Source organism: Dichomitus squalens, assembly GCF_000275845.1.
Source record: "Dichomitus squalens LYAD-421 SS1 unplaced genomic scaffold DICSQscaffold_12, whole genome shotgun sequence".
Taxonomy (NCBI): Eukaryota; Fungi; Basidiomycota; class Agaricomycetes; order Polyporales; family Polyporaceae; genus Dichomitus; species Dichomitus squalens.
In genome coordinates this window covers 81748-100185 of record NW_006766894.1, presented here as the reverse complement: position 1 = coordinate 100185, position 18438 = coordinate 81748, and the positions used below count along the sequence as shown (strand labels likewise).

Below are 18438 nucleotides of genomic sequence, written 5' to 3'. Positions count from 1 at the left end.
TAATGCACCGAGCCCGCTGGAAATCGAATTAAGTCATTGTAAGTATTCACGATGACACATGACGTTGATAGCACAACCCACCTGTGAATAAATTCTGGCCTGGATTCGCTGCTTCTATCTCTGGCCAATTTTTCTGGAATCTTGCACATGGGATGAACCGACGCTCTTTGTGCACCACCAGCCCCTCCTATGGTTCACATATACATGTGTTACAGATACAAACCTGCAGGTCTATGCTAAATCACCCACCTCTGTCATCTCAACTTTCTGGCAGACCGCCCACATTCCCTGGCCCTCAAACTCAAAAAATCGCACCGGAATGCACCATTCTTCATCATTGCAGTACGTCAACTCGTCAACATAGAAGTCTCGGTCATCAATTCGAACCATGGGTGTGAGTAGCGTTCCAGGTGCGTCTACAAGCCACTTAGAGCTATGATATGTCTCTGAGACACACCCGCCCGCAAAGACGGGGTAGGCTTTGATGTAGCCCCGGACGTTCGGGTGCGCGTATTGCTGCAGACATGCGCTATCAACGTTACGAGCAGATGAGACCGGTGTGTATTCAAATTTACCTGCGCGACATGATGATGCATTGAGTTTTGATAAAAGACCTGACCTGTAGACGTTTGCATACGTTTGGAGGGATTGCCGCAAGCCTCCAAAGCGTCGGCCTGGAATTTCTCGATCTTGTAGAGCGACGGGACGTTCTCGGCACCAAGGTCACGACCCCACGATAGGATGGCTTGTTTTTGGGCACGAGAGAATCTCAGTTCTTGCGAACTAAATAGGATGTCGGTTTTCATCATCTGCAGCGGTGGGGTAAGGGTGTGCGATATAATATGCAAGGCCGCGCGTGATACATACCGCCTTGTTTGGATACGGAAAGTAAGACTCGCCCAGTATAGGAGTACCTCCAAATATATTGCTGGAAACGTTGTCTGCGCTGAGAGGAATGCCTGATGGAGCGAGTGTGAGCCCACATGCACGGTGAGTACAAAAAGGATGGTGAAGAGGCGCAACCCTTGTGCCCGCCAGGCGAGCGACCGTGCGGTGTTCGAGGCTTCGCAGAAGGCACGGCTGGAGGCGCACCGGCAGACACACTTGCAATGTTGGCCTTCGGAAACGTGGAGGTATTGTACCAGGGCCGCACCGGATCATACACTCTGGCCACCCCTAACAAGAAGTACGCACCTGGGTCATCCTGCGATGCCTCATGTCCGTCGTGCACCCAAACCTCCTCTTCCTGTTCCTCCTCCGGATGCATGATTGCGCGCAAGAGACCTGCACCAGCAAGTACCTCCTCGAGTGTAACCTCTGAGTCCCCACCGCCAAGTAAAGGCCCCTCCCCAGCGCTGAAGAATACTCGCCCAGCGAGAGCATTCTCCATGGCAAGAGAAATACGTTGCATCCGTTTGACCCCTTCAGAGTCTTGCAAAGGTGCGACGTCCATATGGTCTCTAGATAGCTCCGTCAGTGTAGAATACTCACAGTCGAGGTCAAATTCTGGCTGGGGACCAAGGGGTTCGTCGGTAGGGAGCACGGGGGGAGCCACCATCCGCCGCGGTGCAGTAGCCTGTGCCTCCCTCTGCCTCCGTAACTTCCGCTCGACATTCTGCTTGTGGACCCGCTGTTCTTCATGAATCCGTAAGTTTCCCAGTTTGATCCATTGCCCATGTCCAGGCGGGTTGCACACCGTGCATCGGCCAAGACCTCCCTGCACCTCAAAGTCTAATCCATCGCCATAAGACCCCTGATACATAACTTCCAATTATCAACATTGTGCTCACCTTCGGGACGTGTGAAACTGGGCATCTGAAGCAAGTATATGCGGAGCGAGAATGCGGAGGAATGGCAAGGGAATGTAGCCGCGTCCAGCGCCCATGAAGGAAGTTGTTCGCTATGACCGAAACTCGTCAAGGCACCGAGAACACACAGAATAGTAGTGAGTTGTACCACCATGTCCGTCGATTCGATTTCTCTGGCAAAGAAAAACCACTATGGGAACGTCAGCTTTCTGCCATGTATCACCCTGCCCGGTAAGCACTGCGAGCTCAGGCACAAGAAAACCGTATTGTGGCGTATAGGAAGTCCTCGACATCCTCAATTCAACAGACGACACGTGGTACAGAGAAGCACAACGGAATCGTATAGTATTCGAACACCTATTGTAAACGTGCCTCCTTGGGCGCACAATGCGCTCCAACTTCACTGTCGGACATATCGACATGGCGCTTGACCCCTGTGCCCCCTTCAGGCAGCCCTCCGGTTCGGGACCTGAAGTACAACGCCACGCTCTCAAGATCAATCATTTTGAGAAGTATACAATGCAAAAAATCTCTCACCTTGCACTAGAATCGTCCACAACACTTAGCCAAGGCATCTCCAACAGAACCTGCGACTCCTCGGTCGGATCCAGGAAAAGGCTTGCATTGGCAAGCACATAGGCCTCTGCCTGTCGCAGTCGGTTTCGAGCTCGTGCGTGGCTGATGCGAGGGCAACCATGCAAGGGCAAAGTGCCACTGTGTCCGTCCCTGTGGTTTGACCTGTACATGTGTCAGCTGCCGCCCCCGCACCAAACCCGCGCTGTCCACCATTAGCCCTAACAGCACACAGTAGCCTCGCAGGGTGATTGTCATGGGTCTTGTGCTATGCAATTCGAGACGAGGCCTCCAGCCCGTCATAGCACTAATAGGGCACTGTAGCCTCAACCACACCAATTGTCTTTCCGGAGCGACTCGTATGAGAATATAACTGATGCGGAACTCACCTGGTGACTCTGTAACACCACTGGTTTGCACGCCGATGCTGGCGTAAGTCTTCTCGTTGTCCTGTGTAGTAGCGTCTGCATAAAAATACGTCAGCCATGGTAAGAAATTGATCACAACAAGAATAAGGACGTACCGCGAAAGTAGTCTTTCAGATGTTCCAAATACTGAGTCTCCGAAGTCTGTGAATTGAGCGCACCTCCTGGTTCGAAAAGCCTGTATGCGATGTCATCAGCACGGCCGGATGTCCGGTCTATCACAGAGAAGAGCACGATGTGGATGATCACCATACGTACCTGGATGTCGCCTATCGGCCAAGCCTTTGCTGACCTCTGAACGACGCGACCTGTTCAGAATCGGCGCTGTCCGCTCCTCCCAAACATCTCCGACAATCTGCGAGGGCTCGTACTCGTCATCGGAACCGCTCATTTTTCACTGGTGGACATCAATACGACTTTATGAGTACTATGAGAAGTGTGATACAAGATACGGACCTGGCTAGCGCGGTATGGGCACCCTGGGCGTAAAATATAATGCACGAAGGAAAAGAGGACCACCGGAGACCTTACCTGCAGGGAGAAGTCATGTGCCTCCATATGAGTTAGGAGTAACCAGCTGGTATCGTATCCATACGGTGATCAGAGAGATATGAGATTGCATACTAAGACATAGAAGTGACATGATGATGGTACGACACGAGGGTACGCCGACGGTCAGCGCCAGTATGGACGGCAAGCACCGGGTCGGGACAGCGCTCATCCGATCTCCACATACTGCGCAATATCAAATCCACATCATCTGCTGCTCATCTTGTATCGATGTCTTGGGTCGCCCGGCGGTGTAGGTCACCGAGCTCAAGTCATACTGCTTCACTTTAGGACTCTGCCGTAGAAGATGTGAGTTCTGACGCCCAAGTATGTCTGAGCTGTGGCGACCGGGTCTCACCTTGCATAGGAGCACCACCTGAGGAGGCACTACACTTCGGTCCCTAATCAGCCACACTGCGCAAGGAGGCGACATACTATGCGTACTACAAATGAGAGATGTGATACCGCTGAATGCTATGCAGCATCCTTTCGAACTGGAATTTGGGCGATACCACAATGGAAGCCTGTGCACCCGTCGGTTTAAGCGTCGCATCTCGATGATGTATCTTTTGCAAGCATGCTTACCCCAAGAAAGAATGTGATAAGCAAGCCCATATGCATCCCATATGCATCTGCATATCGTCGACAAGTTCATAGCTAACACTACCAGGCGCAGGTGAAGCTTACGATAGAAAGGCAACGCTGCGATGCCGCAGTTAGGCACCAGACGATCCGGGTTGCGAGTTCAAGGACGGTACTCACTTCCAAGGACGACACTATTTGCGTCATACACTTTCATGAATGAAGAGCTTTGGGTGTCGTTGAGTCTGAGGTATTGAGCTATCTGTACAATATTCGCGATGAAGCTGTAGTGCGAGATCATGACTGCCTAAATAGGACGGGTAGAATCAGTGAGCAGGTGCGAGGTCGAAATGGACCCCGAGTCTTCGGTACCTTTGGCTTCCCCGTGGTCCCACTAGAGAAGGACAGAAAGGCTAACTTCGTCCTTCCTTCTCCTTCTGACAGGCGCCTTTCGCGATACCGTTTTGCCTCCCTCGAGCCAAAAGCTATCAAAATTTGCACATCGGGGTAGGATTCTCCTGAGACCGGGTCAAAGGATATGAGGCAGCCTGGCGATATTCCTGAAGCACGAACTCCTTCCGACGCTACCGGGAGCGTGGATAGGTCGGCGATGACCAGGCGTGCCTTCGTCAGACTGAGCTGGTAAGACAGCTCCTCTGCTGTGTATGTCGGGTTTGCCGTACTGCCGCAAGACTCCTCACTCATATTTCCACAGGGATCCATAATAGTTGTACTCACGAGACAGTGCCTCCTAACACATGTACCGCCCTGTACCAGGTATGCTCTACATCAGTTGCGCTGAGCACCCTCAAGTCGCTTACTCGAGGCGCACCAAACTACAACAATATAATCTTTCTGCTGGTGAGCAGGCCATCGAAATGAGTCAAGCGGTTGCTTGATACATACCAACGTGGTTGTGGCTAAAGATGCACACTAACATGCAAATCAATGCACGCGCTTTTGTCCGGATTGGCTTCTACCTACCCACATCGTCTTCGCCTGCAAAACGCTTCATCTCAGCATGCAGTACGAGTCAAGATGAGTCGGTGGCGTGGGACGAACCTATGTTCCAGCGCATCTTGAGAGCGTTTGCGAGAGCATATACCCGCCTCTGTACCTGCGTGAAGACACGGTGTCGGATCGTTCACTTGTTGTAAATTCTTAATTTCGACGCGTACCTCTTCCTTACCAATCTCACGGCCAGTTGCCTCCTCAATGAGCCATGCCTTGGGATGCTCCCAAACCCAGGAAGGACGTGTAGGATGTCGTCCGTCCAAGATGAATTGCGAGATCGTGAGATCTTCGGGAACGTGAGGCATCTGCCCGTCAGCATAGATGAGAGACATATTCAATACTCCTAGAGCATGTCAGAGTTGAAGACAATGAGGACGCGTTTCCTGTAAGTCCTTGCTTTTGTATTATAAATAGGAAAGAAGCAGCTGACCTTCACCCACGGGCACGCTCTTACCACATGTCTCGGCAATATTCTCGCCGGAAATTTTGACTCTCATGGGTGCGGTGGTTTTACCTATTAAGAGATTCCGTCCACGCTTCGGCCGCACACGTGCTGGACCAGTCCACCCAAACGATCCCACTATGACCGCGACAACAGTTTCGACATATATTCTCGCGTGATCCTCTGCATCTAATGATTCCAGATGCAATTTGAGGTTCATCAGCAGACGGTCTCTTGCACTCAGCACGCGGGATTGTGCGGAATAAAACATACTGGCTAGTGGGTCAAGTGATTGAGCGACGTCTCGATGCTGAACAAGACAGTGTTCCCGTCCTGCTCAGTTCGCGGTGACATTATGTTGGTCGCAGTCGCATCCAGATTCACGGTGAAGTCATCACAGACAGAGTAGGACGAGATATAGCTACAGACGCAGCCTCAAGGTAACGCCGTGCGTCGTGGTGGTCAGGAACGTCGACGCCCAACCCCATGCATGGCATCATAGGCGCTGGCTCGGCGGCGGCGGGTTCGAGTCTCATTTGGACCAACTAGCCGACGTGAGCATGATTCGGACCCTTTGTTCGATGAACGCCAATAATTTCGACGGGTGATAACTACTGTACAGTGTAGGAGCTCTTCAAATCTGACCGGCATGAGCATGAGAAAACACTACTGGCCCGGGACGAGCATTTCTGTTAGATTCCAGGTCTATGCAGATCCCCCGGCACCAGGATAAACCAATATCTTGACTGTAGTGTTTCGTCGAGGATCCCGATGAGTACGGTAGGCGAACCCTTCCCAGAAGAGACGTTGTAGGACTCACCTTGCTCATCCTTCTCGTTCACCAACGCCTTGATACCCTTCTCGACGAAGTCTTCCAAACCGATCCGTCGCGTGATGATATTCTCAATCCCGTTGAACTTTCCCTCCGCTACAGCCTTCAACATGTCGTTATGAACGCGATCGAACGAAATAACGCCTACGATGTGTTAATAAAGACGCTCCGCTAAGATTCGAGTCAAAGCTCACCCGTGAAAGTGATCTCCTTGAGGGTGATTGCACCTATATCGAGCAGGGGTTTATGGTCCCATATGGCCACGTTCACCACACTTCCTCGCGGACGAACGGCCTGGAACGCGGCGTCCAATGTGCGTTGGGTGCCAGCGCAGTCAAAAACGATGTCAGCGCCCCGGCGGGTTCCTGTCGCTTCGCGCACGGCCTCCACTACGTCGAGACCGGGAGAGGTGGGGTCGTAAACAACATCGGCGCCTTGGGACGTCGCCAGCTCGCGCCTTTTCAAGGCGGGCTCGGATAGTGCGATCCACGACGCACCAAATACTCTGAAACTTAACGTGTCAACAAAACCTCGGGCGGGCGATCCTGGGAACTGTACCGTGCGACCCTCAGAACGAGCAGACCGACCTCGGGTGCAAGTCAGCAAAACGCTTCAAAACGACAACAAAAGTCCGACTCACTGGACCGCCACCAAGAATGAGCACCTTGTCTCCGGCTTTAATACCCGATCTCTTGACCGCATGCCAGGAAACAGCCAAAGGCTCCATCAAGGCTCCAAATTCCACTGAATTTGCTGTGAGATGGCTATGTGTGAATAGTATGTGACGTACTTACAGGGTACTCCATCCGGCAGAACCTGGACGAGATCCTCGTCAACGGCGATGTATTCCGAGAGACCGCCACCGCCACCGCCCAAGCCCTATTTCCCATGTTATTTACGTTATGAGAGGGTGTTCGGCCTTGCGAATGACTTACAATGAATGTAATATGAGGGCAAACGTTCCGCGTACCCTCCTGGCAAGGTGAACACGCTGCTTTCCTGCATGCTAGGATTGGCTCTCTGCGACACGACGTGAGCTGATTCGATCCGGGAGATGTTCACGTGCAAGTTATGGTAGACATACACGACCACATTCACCCCAGCCTTCAACCGGGATGTGTTCACCTGGGAGCCGACCTCGACGATCGTACCGGACATCCTATCGCGACAAAGGATCAATTCGAGACAAGGCCCATCACTGCTGTCGCACATACTCATGACCCATGACTATGGGCAGTGTCTCGCCCGTGACGACATGGGGTTCTGTGTGGGTTGGGGTGACAGGAAGGAGGGCATCCCAAGCGTGCAGATCGGACCCGCAGACTGCGACGAGAAGTGATCAGTCAGTCTACCAAAAATGTATCGCCGGGAGAAGATACTCACTGCCGTTCCTACAGTAGTTGGCGGATCACCAATGAGTTGTCAGTGGCCACAAAGCTCATCTGGACTGAAGCTTACCAGGCGACCTGTAGTGCTCAATGGATGAGTAGCGATTCACTGTATCACAAGCAGAAAGTGAATGCCTTTATCTTCACCTGACGATCCCCGACCCGAGGCTCGGGTATCTCGTCAAGGCGTACGTCTCCAGGTCCGTAGTAACGTATGGCCCTCATCTTCACCTAGTTGCTCGGTTTCGTTTCTGTGATGCACTACGTTTATATTTATACTGACGAGGTGCACTCTGAGGAACAACGGCGGTACGGCATACGTACCTGATCTTGGGTCATATGTATCGAACCCCTGACCTGACCCCAGGTCAAACCCGGCACTCGGACATGTTCGTCTTCCCGGTCGAGCGCAAGACCTTCAGCCCGCACACCGAGCCTCCACGGGCCTCCGCCAGCGAAGTAAGGGGCTCGTTGAAGCTAACGGGCGACCGACGCCGCGCTTCAAATGCACGTGAGGTCCAATGTAGCCTTGGCTAGCTCTTGAGGGCCTGACCAAGCTGAGCACATGTCTGGTCATATGTGGTATAACGGAATGATCATGATAGCAGCGCTTGAAAACGATCGCGGTACACGTCAGCAAACGGTATGTAGCATAAACGAGAGCCTTTAGTCTCTTATGAGAATGATCATGTGCATCGGGAGGACGACCGAGAAAGTGAAAGCGGAAGATATGTCGTCAAGAGAATGAAACCAAACGGAGACGACATGCAACGCACCGTGCTCTCCCTCAGATCTTATACCCGATATAGCCTACTCATGTCGCACGACGCACACGGCGTTCTGCGACATCATGGCCGTGGAACCCCTGCACCATGATTCTGGACCACGACCTTGATCAGACTCAAATTCGGACAAGCGGGAGAGCCCTCACTCAGTGAGGAAGCATCTCTAGGCATTTCTGAACGCAACAAAATGATGGTCCATAGAATAAATCGGGCGTGGATCAAGACCGTGGCCCCACTACCCATCTGACCTCAGCAACAAGCCTTTGCAGCCGAGGCAGATGTTGTCTCCTGAACAACGCTTCCGCCTCCGCATTCTCCCACTCAACAGACTCATGATAGATAAGCTGTGCTTGCAACACCCTCAGCCGGCTGCCTCGGCGGGCACGATACTGAAGACACTCGACAAGGGTGTCGCAGAATATATCCAGGTTGTGGTATATGAACCAGTCGCCCTTCACCGCGAGGCGCCGGAGCCTTGAACACGCGATCGGTTCGTCCGTAGACCTCTTTCTCCTTCTTGAGGCCATCAAGAGCCCAACAAAAGCATTATCGTCGGCACCAATTTGCAGCCACGCTAGCGTGGGGAGGGATGAGAAGAGCGTTGCCCATTCTGCCGGATCGGCCACGACAGATTTTCCGTTGATGGTGAGATGCGTCAGCGACGCAGGGCAGAGTATCTTGAGGAGATCGTCCAGGCCTTCCGACAGTGGTGCTTCCCAACCGTCCTCGTCGTCGAGTGGATGTATGCTGGCCTGTAAGACGACCCGTTTCTGGGCAGTCCAACCGTGAAGGGACATTTCCCCACCCGTGATGAAGAGTGTTGCTCGCGTCACGGAGGCTAATCCAGGTAGTAAATCGCGGGGATTCGAAGGCAGGAAGGACCTCAGAGTATAGCCCTGTTCGATGTCTCCTAGCGTGCGGATGGATAGCGATGCGGTCGGAGGGAGAAGAATACGGGACAAGAAGCGTGCGGAATGCAACAGACAATGGTGGTCGAGCCTTAGGGAACGAAGAGACGGTAGAAGATGCGCAGGTTGACCGCTTGTACGGTCACCGTGGCCATCGTCGTCGAGCTGCCCGAGGATCTCATCAAGTTCGAGGGATTCGAGATTTGGACTACTGGCCAAAAGCTGCACGAACGTGTTGAGAGAAAACCTGCAGGGACAATCCCACAGACGCAGCTTCCGGAGTCGGGCGTACACCGATATGTCCTCGGGCATGACAGCGCGGGTGAGGGATAACACTTGGAGATGAGGAAAGTGCTTGGTAGTAATGCGCAGGTCCCCAGATACTTGCAAATGGATCCCGGTCTTATAAAATTCCATAGCTTCCAAGGCGGGATAGGAAGTGTTGTCCTCCATTGTGGAGAAGATGTGAGCCGATATGGGCGCCAGGGGAAAGCAGATACGCCGGAGACGATGGAGGTGAGGTTTCAAAAGGAAGACCTGCTCCTCCGACACGTCATGGGATGTGAAGGAGACCTCGATTGAGGCGAGGGAAGACCGCGTCAGGGCTAGCTTGAACCAGTCTGTCGTCGTGCCCACGTTCATCGTCCGCCAAAGCAACGGCGTCGCGAGCGCCACATCGCGCCAACGACGGCATACGAGCATCAGCTCCATCCAACCAGTCTTTGCCAGTTGGGAACGCGGCAGGTTCTCACGTTCATCGTCTGACCATACAAGCCCTTCGCTGAAGCAGATGAAGATGAGTAAGAGGATCTCGTTCGGGAGCTGCGTGATGGTGAAGGTGCTGTTCCAGCGATACAGCAAGTCCATCTTCTCGAGGACGGTTTCTTGCTCATTCTCGAGTAGCTCTTCTAAGCGCTTCTTTAAAAGCATACGAACATCGTTCAGAGGGGATCCGAGCGAAGGAGACATGTCAAGCCCGACGGCAGATGGTGGCCCACCTTGTGCCTGCCCGACACCATCAATGACCTGACGTTATACTGATCAGAAGTTGGTTTCCTGCTGCAACCCTCTATACGCACCAAAGCAGCCTGCGTAAGAGAGTCGCTCATAGCAGTGTTAGCCGGACACTCAGTGGCTGCTCCGTGCGGGACCTGTCAAGGGAATGGAAAGAGTTACAGTAGTTCAAGACTAGTTTGCACAAACGCTGCGTCGCGAGCTGCTTGTCGATGTTTGTTCCCGGGCGGCTACCACATATGCTATCCGTTGAGACGGAGTTGGCATCTCCATGGCTGCTTCGGATTCAAAGGGATTCAAAGGCAATGAATGCGTCTACAATATTGCTCCTGCACTCTATCCGATCCAAACGTATATAGGTGCAGAGAATGTGCGTCCCGAGCCTTGCCCACACGTGCGCGCCGACCTGCAGGAATTTCTGCAAATCACTGTAGCGAACATGTTCATGGCTTCTGGAGAATCCAGGGCCCGATATTCATCCGAAAGTGAAGGGACTCACCTCTCACCTCGTCCATAGGACTTCGCTGCGCCGATGGCGACGAAGAGGGAGGGACTGAGGCACGAAGGCACGACTACTTGGCCACTCGGAGCGCATTTCATGCTCATCAGTGTCGCTCGGCGTTGTTGAAGCACTTACGCGGCCACGTAACACCCCCGTCATACTAACCGTGTACAACATAGGATCAGATGTCATACCCTCACGCTCGGCCCACTCGTACGAGTCGACACTAGGTCGATGCCCATGATTCCGATTGCAATACTCCAAACTCTATATACACATACTCTACTCCTCGTCCTGCAACACCAGGCCACCACCTCAGAGCTTAGCCCGCTCCTTCGGCTGGACGAGCTTGATCCTGCCCGCCTGCAAGCCCTCCTTCAGCCGGTCCCGGAGCACGCGCCGCAGCAGCTTCCCGCTCGGGTTCTTCGGCACGACGTCGATGAACTCGACGCCCGCCAGCCACTTGTACTGCGTCTTGTGGTCCGCGACGTGCTGCGCCCCCCGCCGTCGTCCATTCAGCACTCGCGCAGGGAACACGGAACGGAGAAGACGAAGACGAAGGCAAAGAGAGGGCGAAACGCACCTTGAGAATGCTCTGGCGGACGCGCTCCGCCTCCCGCGGGTCCGCCGCGACCTGCGCGCGCACGCGCTCGTGCAGCGCGACGAACGCGAACGGCAGCTCGCCGCTGTAGTCGTCGGGCGCCGCGACGACGCACACGTCCGCGACGTCCGGGTGGTCGAGCAGGTGGCCCTCCAGCTCCGCAGGCGCGACTTGGAACCCGCGCACCTTGATCAGCTCCTGCGTTCCCCAAGCCAAATCCCCATGTCAGCCTCGTGTGCGTCCGGTGTCCACGACCGCTTGCGGACAGCCCAGCGCAGAGAGACGCACCTTGATCCGGTCGATGATGAACAGCTCCTTCTTCTCGTTCACGTACCCCTCGTCGCCCGTGTACACCCACCCGTCCTTGAACGTCTCCCGCGTCGCCTCCTCGTTGTTCAGGTAGCCGATGGTCACGCTCGGGGCGCTCACCACGAGCTGGCCCGTCTCCCCAACACCGCCCCACGAGCCGTCCGCCTTGAGGATGCGGACGGCGGTGCCCGGGATGAGGCGACCCGCCGAGCCGGGCGTGCCGATGCGCATGTCGAGCTGCGGGAAGGAGACGGTGGTGCAGGTCTCGGTCATGCCGTACCCCTGCCCGATGTGCGCGTGCGGGAGGAGCTTCGCGACTTGGTGGGTGAGCTCGGCGGAGAGCGGGGCGGCGCCGCAGGTGAGCAGCTTGACGCTGCTCAGGTCGTAGTTCTTCACGGCTGGGTGCTGGAAAAAGGAGAGAGCGCGCTGTCTGAGGCTGGGACTCGTGACGAGGGGGCGGCTAGCGTACCTTGCAGAGGAGGACGACCATGGGCGGGACGAGGCTGCAGCACGAATTGAGTCAGAACGGAGACAGCCTGGGCACTGCAGGGACTCACGTCATGTGCCCGATCTTGTAACGCTGGACACTTTTGAGCATGTTCTCAAAGTTGAATTTCTGTACGAGGACGAGCGTCATCTATGCAGACGTATATGAGTGCATATGCCGATGGGATGCAATCAGGAAACATACCCCGCAGAACAAATAGTAATGCAGGTTGACGACGACGCCGTATATATCTGCGTCCGATGTTGGTAAGTCTTCTACATCTCAGCCAGGCATCCCCCAAGGCTATATACGCACGATAGAACGGCAGCACTGATCCACGACGAGACGGCACACAGTCAACAAACCGACACAGCTCAGGACCACCAAAAGCACACCCACCTGCGATGGCGACGTCACCCGAGCGATACAGTTTCTTCTCGTTCGGATACGGCGCGTCCCGCGTGTTCGCGTACTGCTTCATCTGGATGCAGTTCGCGATCACCGCGTAGTGCGGGATCATGACCGCCTTCGCGCGCCCCGTCGTCCCGCTCGAGAAGCAGAGCAGCGCGATCTTCGTCCGGCCCTCGCCCGGCTTCAGCCGCGGCTCCACGTAGCGCTTTGGCTGGAGGAGGCCCTCCTTGACGAGGTCGGTGACGGTGAGGTGATTGTCGCCCGGGACGGCGTCGAAGACGACGATGCGGTCGTCGCGGATGCCCGTTGCGCGCGCGGCCTCGAGGCCGACCGGGAGCGCGTCGGGGTGCACGAAGAGGACGGTCGCTTTGGCGGTCTGGATCTGGTAGACGAGCTCCTCGGCGGTGTAGGCGGGGTTGGCACCGCTGGGTTGGGTAAGATGGCCAAGCAGCAGAGCCGAGGAAGGGAGATTGGGTTCAGTCGAGGTCGAGGGCGAGACGGGGAGAAGACTTACGTGACGATGCCCCCGACCCGATGGGTAGCCCTGCACGGCGACAACATCTGTTCAGCGATACACGTCAAGAGGCCCAGCGCGCCGAGCGTACCAGATTACAGTCGAGTAGTCTGCCAGCTAGCCGTCAGAGGAACCAGTACCGGGCTGCAAAGGAGCAAAGCGAGCTCACCGACATGGTTTGGACCATAGATACAGACTAGGTAAGAGCGGAAACCCCGTCAGCACCAGCGTAATCCCCGCGAACGACGCGATATTGAGGGCGTCTGGGCACGCGGACACTCACCGACGTCACCGTCTCCTGCAAGCCCACGGCATCGTATCACCGCCCAGTCAGCGCATCCGCCTCCTCCTGATCACGAAAGCTGGCTCACCGATGTTCCACCGTATGTGCAGCGCGTTCGCCAGCCCGAGCACGCGCGCGCGGACCTAGCAGCAGTCCGCGTTATCAGCGCAACCCCGCACGATCCCGAGCGCACTCGGACGCGCCGCGCGCGATAGGAGGCACTCACCTCGTCCCCTGTTACATGCCTCCCGGTCGCGTCGTCGATGAAGTACGTCGGCTGGCGCAAGTGCAGCGCCTCTCCGTTGAGCTCGTGGTGCTGGTCGAAGAAGAATTGCGGGATCGTCACGTCGTCCGGGATGCGCGCGACCGGGCCGCCGACGCCGTAGATCGTCGGGATGTTCTGCGTCGTCATGTCGGGTTCGTCGAGTCCAAGTCAAGCGGGTAGTAAGTGGGTCAAGTCCTTAGGAGAGGTGTTGGGGTGCGGATGATACGGCTCGAGGAACACCGAAGGTCCGAGAATTCGAGGTGCGTCGTTTGGTTTCTGTCTTTCTAACACCGCGGGCGGTCGCGTTCGCAGGCAAAGCGCGTAGAAAGTCGAACGAGGGGGTGGTCTCACCAGCGGGCACTAGCACGATCGTTATAAGTAGTCCGCTGCAACCGCCAAGGAGCGTGGGTCCGCCCGACGACGAGTTCTGCAGGCCTGGCTGCCGCTCCGGCGGTCACGCGGGGTGCGATCCTAATTTCCGGTTATGCGCATGCGTCGGCATCTGATGCTACCCACTACGAAGACCGAGTCGACAGTGCTGCAGGACCCCGCCGGTCGACTCAGACAGCCGGAAGCCGGCGAGCGTCCGACGTCGACATCCAGCAGTCCTTGAACGCCTGTCCGAAGCTATCGTTCGTACTTGTGCGAGTCTCACGATTCGGGCGCAGCTGTGTGTATCTAGGTCGCCTTTGTCTGCTCAGCGTTCAAGATCCCAACACCCCGGATGCCGTTCATCGTTCCAGGGACGCTGGTCATATGCAACGCTTCAACCGATTCTCCGGGAAAGCAAGCCATCAAAACCCTCAGCCACCCCCGCATACGTACGCTCAATACGCCACCGTCATGGCAAGTACCATACTACACATACTTAAAGCCCTCGGCCACAACCTCCGATCGGTAACCCCTGTGTAGCGGTTTATTGCTCAGACCCCAAAACCACGCCGCTATAGGGCATACAGCAGAGGCATAGGAAGTTCCGACGCACAGAGCTGGCTGGCTTTTCGGCTCGTTCCGCGGTCGAACGTCAGCATTCCCGTGTGTGTGCTTATCAGACCCGTTGCAGGCACGATAGTGTAACGATGACAAGATGTCTAGATGCTGCTATATGCGCACGATCTCGGACTTGTGGACCACAGTCGGAAAGGGTCTAATAATACTACTACGGTCGAGCAGGTATGTAAGCGACTCTCCCGACAAGGGAGGCGCACTCGCACACTGGGACGACGCTCACCGCCACGAAGGCACCCTCGAATTTCAGAGCTTTGCCTTCCCGCGGGTCGGAAGTACGAGCCTGCCGCTCTCCTTCAGCTTTCGCGCGCGGTCGCGCAAGAACCGCCGGAGCAGCTTCCCGCTCGGGTTCTTTGGGATCGCGTCGATGAACTCTACCGCCGCGAGGTGCTTGTAGTTCACTTTGTGCTCCGCCACGTGCTGTCGCGTTGCCAGATCCAGCGTACACCCCGCGCGGAGCGATGGCAGAACACGACGATGGACAAGGCGCGGCGACAAGACAACAGGCCGTCAGCAAACGCAATTCGAAGCGCATTTCGCGCCCGCACTCACCTTGATGATCGCGTCCTTCGTCCGCTGCTCCACCAGCCTGTCCTGCTTGATCCTCGCGAGCGCGTTCGCGCTCGGCACGACGAACGCGAGCGGCAGCTCCCCAGAATACTCATCGGGGACGCCGACGACACAGACGTCGCCGACGTCCGGATGGCCGAGCAGGTGGCCCTCGAGCTCCGCGGGGGGCACCTGGAACCCGCGGACCTTGATGAGCTCCTTGATGCGGTCGACGACGAAGATCTCCTTGCGCTCGTTGAAGTAGACCTCGTCCCCCGTGCGCACCCAGCCGTCGAGGAACGTCTCCGCGGTCCTGCGCGATCCACGCAGTGAGCCCTCTCGCTCTAGCACGCCCCCAAGCGAACACGAGGCAGGAGGGAGGAACGGACTCACGCCTCCGCGTTGTTCAGGTACCCCAGCGTGATGCTCGGCCCGGTGATGACCAGCTCCCCGCGCTCCCCAATGCCCGCGAGCGACCCGTCCGGCTTCACGACGCGCGCGACGCACCCCGGGAGGAGGACGCCCCCGCTGCCCGGCGAGCCGAGGCGGCGGTCGTTGGGCGGGAACGTGACCGCCGTGCACGTCTCGGTCATGCCGTACGCCTGGCCGATCCAGCAGTCCGGCAGGAGCGCGGCGAGCTGGTTCGTGAGCTCGGAGCTGAGGGGCGCCGCGCCGCTCATGAGCATGCGCACCGAGCTCAGGTCATACTTCTTCACTGCCGGGTGCTTGCAGAGCAGCACGACCATGGGCGGGACGAGGCTGCGGGTGAGTGAGCACGACACGACGCCGACGGCGCACGCGAGAGAGGAAAGAGATATTACCAGAGATGCGTGACGCGGAACCGCTGGATGCTGTCGAGCATCCTCTCAAAATCGAACTTCTGGGGAATGACCAGGGTGGTCTGCAGGACCGGTCAGTACGGGGTATATCCTGGATGTAACGACGAGGCTTTCGCTCACCCCGACAAACAAGTGGAAGTGCAGAACGACAACGAGCCCATATATATCTGGAGAAGCCGCGATTGACGAAGAATGCTCGGTTGCAGACGATATTCACGTACGGTAAAATGGTAACACTAGCATCGCATCCGCGTCAGTCGAACACTTCTATACATATATATAACAAGACTTACGTGCGAGAACCTTGCTCCCTGGCGGGTACCGCTGCAGCTCATTTGTCCGCTTCTTATCATTAGCACCGACATAATGCGCTATCTGAATCACGTTCGCGAGTACCGCATAGTGGGGTATCATGACCGCCTAAACCGCAACACATCGGCGCCCCCTCAGCAAACCTGTATGAGTGACGAGAAGTTGAAGGTCACCTTCGGCCGACCAGTCGTCCCGCTGCTGAAGCTCAAGAACGCCAGCTTCTTCCGGCCCTCACCAGGAGCAAGTCTCGGCTCGATGAACGCCTGCGGCTGCGACAGGCCCTCGTCGACGAGCTGGTGCACCGTGACATTCTTCGCCCCAGGAACCTCATCGAACACCACGACACGGTCGAACGGCACGCCGGCCTTGTCCGCGGCGGCGAGCGCGACCGGCAACGAGCCTGCGTGCGAGATCAGGACGCGCGCCTTCGTCACACCAAGCTGGTACTCGAGCTCCTCCGCGGTATAGGCGGGATTCGCGCCTCTGTGTGGATCGGGGCGTGTGTGAGATCAATGGCGATGAGCGGCGGTCGGAGTTGTTGGAGAAACGTACGACACAATAGCACCCAATCTGTGTACGGCCCTGCAAAACGCGGTGGCGCGATCAGGTTGTATCACCGGAGATGCGAGGTCGATGCATACCAAATTGCCACAGGGTAATCTGCAATATTGCCGTCAGCGTCCATTCCAATAGTGCGATATGCCTCCCCCCAAGCGAATCCACGCGAACTTGCGTTGCACCTCGGACATGGTTGGAGGCACATCTGTGTATGTCCGGGCCCGCCTCAAGTCCGCGCTGACGCACCGCGGTCGCATTGGAGATTGAGCGTTGACGAACGTACCGATATGATTCGGACCAAAGATACAGACTGCGAGATCGAGCGCACTGTGTCAACCGTCGCAGATCCTGACAGCAGAATCGCGTCATGGCGTACCAACATCATTATCACCTGAGGAGCGAGTGCGATGCACGTCAGACCATCGGTGTGTACTCCGTGGATCGGTGAGAAACGTACCGATGTTCCAACGCAGCTTCAGCGCGTTCGCGAGCCCAAACGTCCGCGCCCGCAGCTGGTGTATGATAAGGATGCGCGCTCAGCTCTGCTGCCCTCTTGTCCTCGCCACGCTGCTGCACGTGCTCTAAGGTATAAGACAGGACCAACACTCACCTCGTCCGAAAAGACCTCGCGCCCGGATAGCTCGTCAATGCACCATGGCTGCGCCTTCGTTGGGACCGGCCGTGCAGGATGATGGACGTCGAGGATGAACTGGGGAATAGTAACGTTGTCGGGTATGACGGGAAGAGGCTCGCCGTCCGCATGGATTTCTGGCATCGCAATTTCTAATCTGGGGTTTCTAGGGCCCGGGTCGTAGGGCTGTTGGTAAACTGTAGGGAGTTTGGAAATCGAGCCGCCGCCCTCTTCGCGCTACAGCTGGCAGGGAGTACACAGGAAGAGGGGTTGGATGCAGTCGAAGCGGGGCTCGAGGTCATGGGGCATCCAAACACATATATGGTGCGGGGGATCGACTGCTATGTAACGGCATACGGCACGACGACAACAGCCGGTGCACTTCGCGGACGGCCACCCGTCCCACGGGCCATTTCAGCCGCAGCCTCAGTCTCAGACACGCAACTCACATGACCACCTCGCTGCCGTCGTGCAATCAAGTTGTGACTGGAGGTCGAGAGGCACACCGGAGAACGCAGCGACGAGCTGATATGAACAGAACAGACAGAGGCGTTGGGTGAAGATCACCCCTGTGCCTTTTTAGAAGATCCAAGGCTGCGAGCGGAAGGTAATACCTGAAGCACCTACCGCGTTGCCAGTCCGATGAAGGTCAGTTGAAACTTCAACTTGAAAGGTCAGATGAACCTCGAGCTCGGAACCAAGCATTGCAGAAATAGGATCTCGATGAGCGCACTACTGTCCATACCCCGCAGCCCGATCGATCCCAATGCGCCGTTCCCCACACACGCAAGCGGGGTCCTGAGCGCTGATAAGGTACATACATATCTGCCTGGTGCTCTGAGAAGTGCA

General features: G+C 56.3%; 4 protein-coding genes across 4 annotated transcripts; all 4 read right to left on the bottom strand.

The window, feature by feature from the left end:
* Positions 1-231: 231 nt before the first annotated feature.
* On the bottom strand, positions 232-809 carry DICSQDRAFT_59881 (uncharacterized protein; the record flags this gene model as incomplete). Its single annotated transcript, XM_007365339.1, has 2 exons — positions 232-516; positions 576-809. 2 exons carry the CDS (start codon positions 807-809, stop codon positions 232-234), a joined length of 519 nt encoding a protein of 172 aa, XP_007365401.1.
* Positions 810-6085: 5276 nt separating this feature from the next.
* Positions 6086-7838, bottom strand: DICSQDRAFT_59500 (GroES-like protein; the record flags this gene model as incomplete). The annotated part of the gene is made up of 9 exons (XM_007365338.1): positions 6086-6369; positions 6420-6728; positions 6835-6969; positions 7020-7104; positions 7161-7245; positions 7310-7384; positions 7440-7548; positions 7609-7616; positions 7732-7838. The coding sequence occupies 9 exons, from the start codon at positions 7836-7838 to the stop codon at positions 6086-6088; spliced, it is 1197 nt and encodes a 398-aa protein (XP_007365400.1).
* A 3203-nt stretch (positions 7839-11041) lies between these two features.
* Positions 11042-14027, bottom strand: DICSQDRAFT_105354 (amp dependent CoA ligase). The gene is made up of 14 exons (XM_007365337.1): positions 13654-14027; positions 13516-13570; positions 13428-13442; positions 13314-13340; positions 13236-13254; positions 13145-13174; positions 12619-13055; positions 12535-12549; positions 12424-12470; positions 12290-12369; positions 12202-12235; positions 11712-12137; positions 11406-11621; positions 11042-11314 (listed from the first exon to the last, which is right to left on the bottom strand). The coding sequence occupies exons 1-14, from the start codon at positions 13837-13839 to the stop codon at positions 11138-11140; spliced, it is 1764 nt and encodes a 587-aa protein (XP_007365399.1). The 5' UTR covers positions 13840-14027; the 3' UTR covers positions 11042-11137.
* Positions 14028-14736: 709 nt separating this feature from the next.
* Positions 14737-17868, bottom strand: DICSQDRAFT_136232 (amp dependent CoA ligase). Its single transcript, XM_007365336.1, has 14 exons — positions 17569-17868; positions 17416-17470; positions 17335-17349; positions 17242-17268; positions 17042-17060; positions 16953-16982; positions 16574-16883; positions 16382-16508; positions 16310-16324; positions 16209-16255; positions 16071-16150; positions 15643-16008; positions 15253-15562; positions 14737-15120 (listed from the first exon to the last, which is right to left on the bottom strand). The coding sequence occupies exons 1-14, from the start codon at positions 17731-17733 to the stop codon at positions 14947-14949; spliced, it is 1740 nt and encodes a 579-aa protein (XP_007365398.1). The 5' UTR covers positions 17734-17868; the 3' UTR covers positions 14737-14946.
* Positions 17869-18438: the final 570 nt, after the last annotated feature.

What these genes read in the sequence shown, in the direction of transcription:
- DICSQDRAFT_136232 (XM_007365336.1), bottom strand. Translation starts at nt 17,733, where the DNA reads ATGCCAGAAATCCATGCGGACGGCGAGCCTCTTCCCGTCATACCCGAC. An exon ending in GCGAGGTCTTTTCGGACGAG is followed by an intron (nt 17,471 to 17,568) that starts GTGAGTGTTGGT and finishes ATCATACACCAG; the next exon opens with CTGCGGGCGCGGACGTTTGG. An exon ending in CGAAGGACGCGATCATCAAG is followed by an intron (nt 15,121 to 15,252) that starts GTGAGTGCGGGC and finishes GCAACGCGACAG; the next exon opens with CACGTGGCGGAGCACAAAGT.
- DICSQDRAFT_105354 (XM_007365337.1), bottom strand. Translation starts at nt 13,839, where the DNA reads ATGACGACGCAGAACATCCCGACGATCTACGGCGTCGGCGGCCCGGTC. An exon ending in ATTACTATTTGTTCTGCGGG is followed by an intron (nt 12,370 to 12,423) that starts GTATGTTTCCTG and finishes ACGTCTGCATAG; the next exon opens with ATGACGCTCGTCCTCGTACA. An exon ending in TACAAGATCGGGCACATGAC is followed by an intron (nt 12,236 to 12,289) that starts GTGAGTCCCTGC and finishes TTCGTGCTGCAG; the next exon opens with CCTCGTCCCGCCCATGGTCG.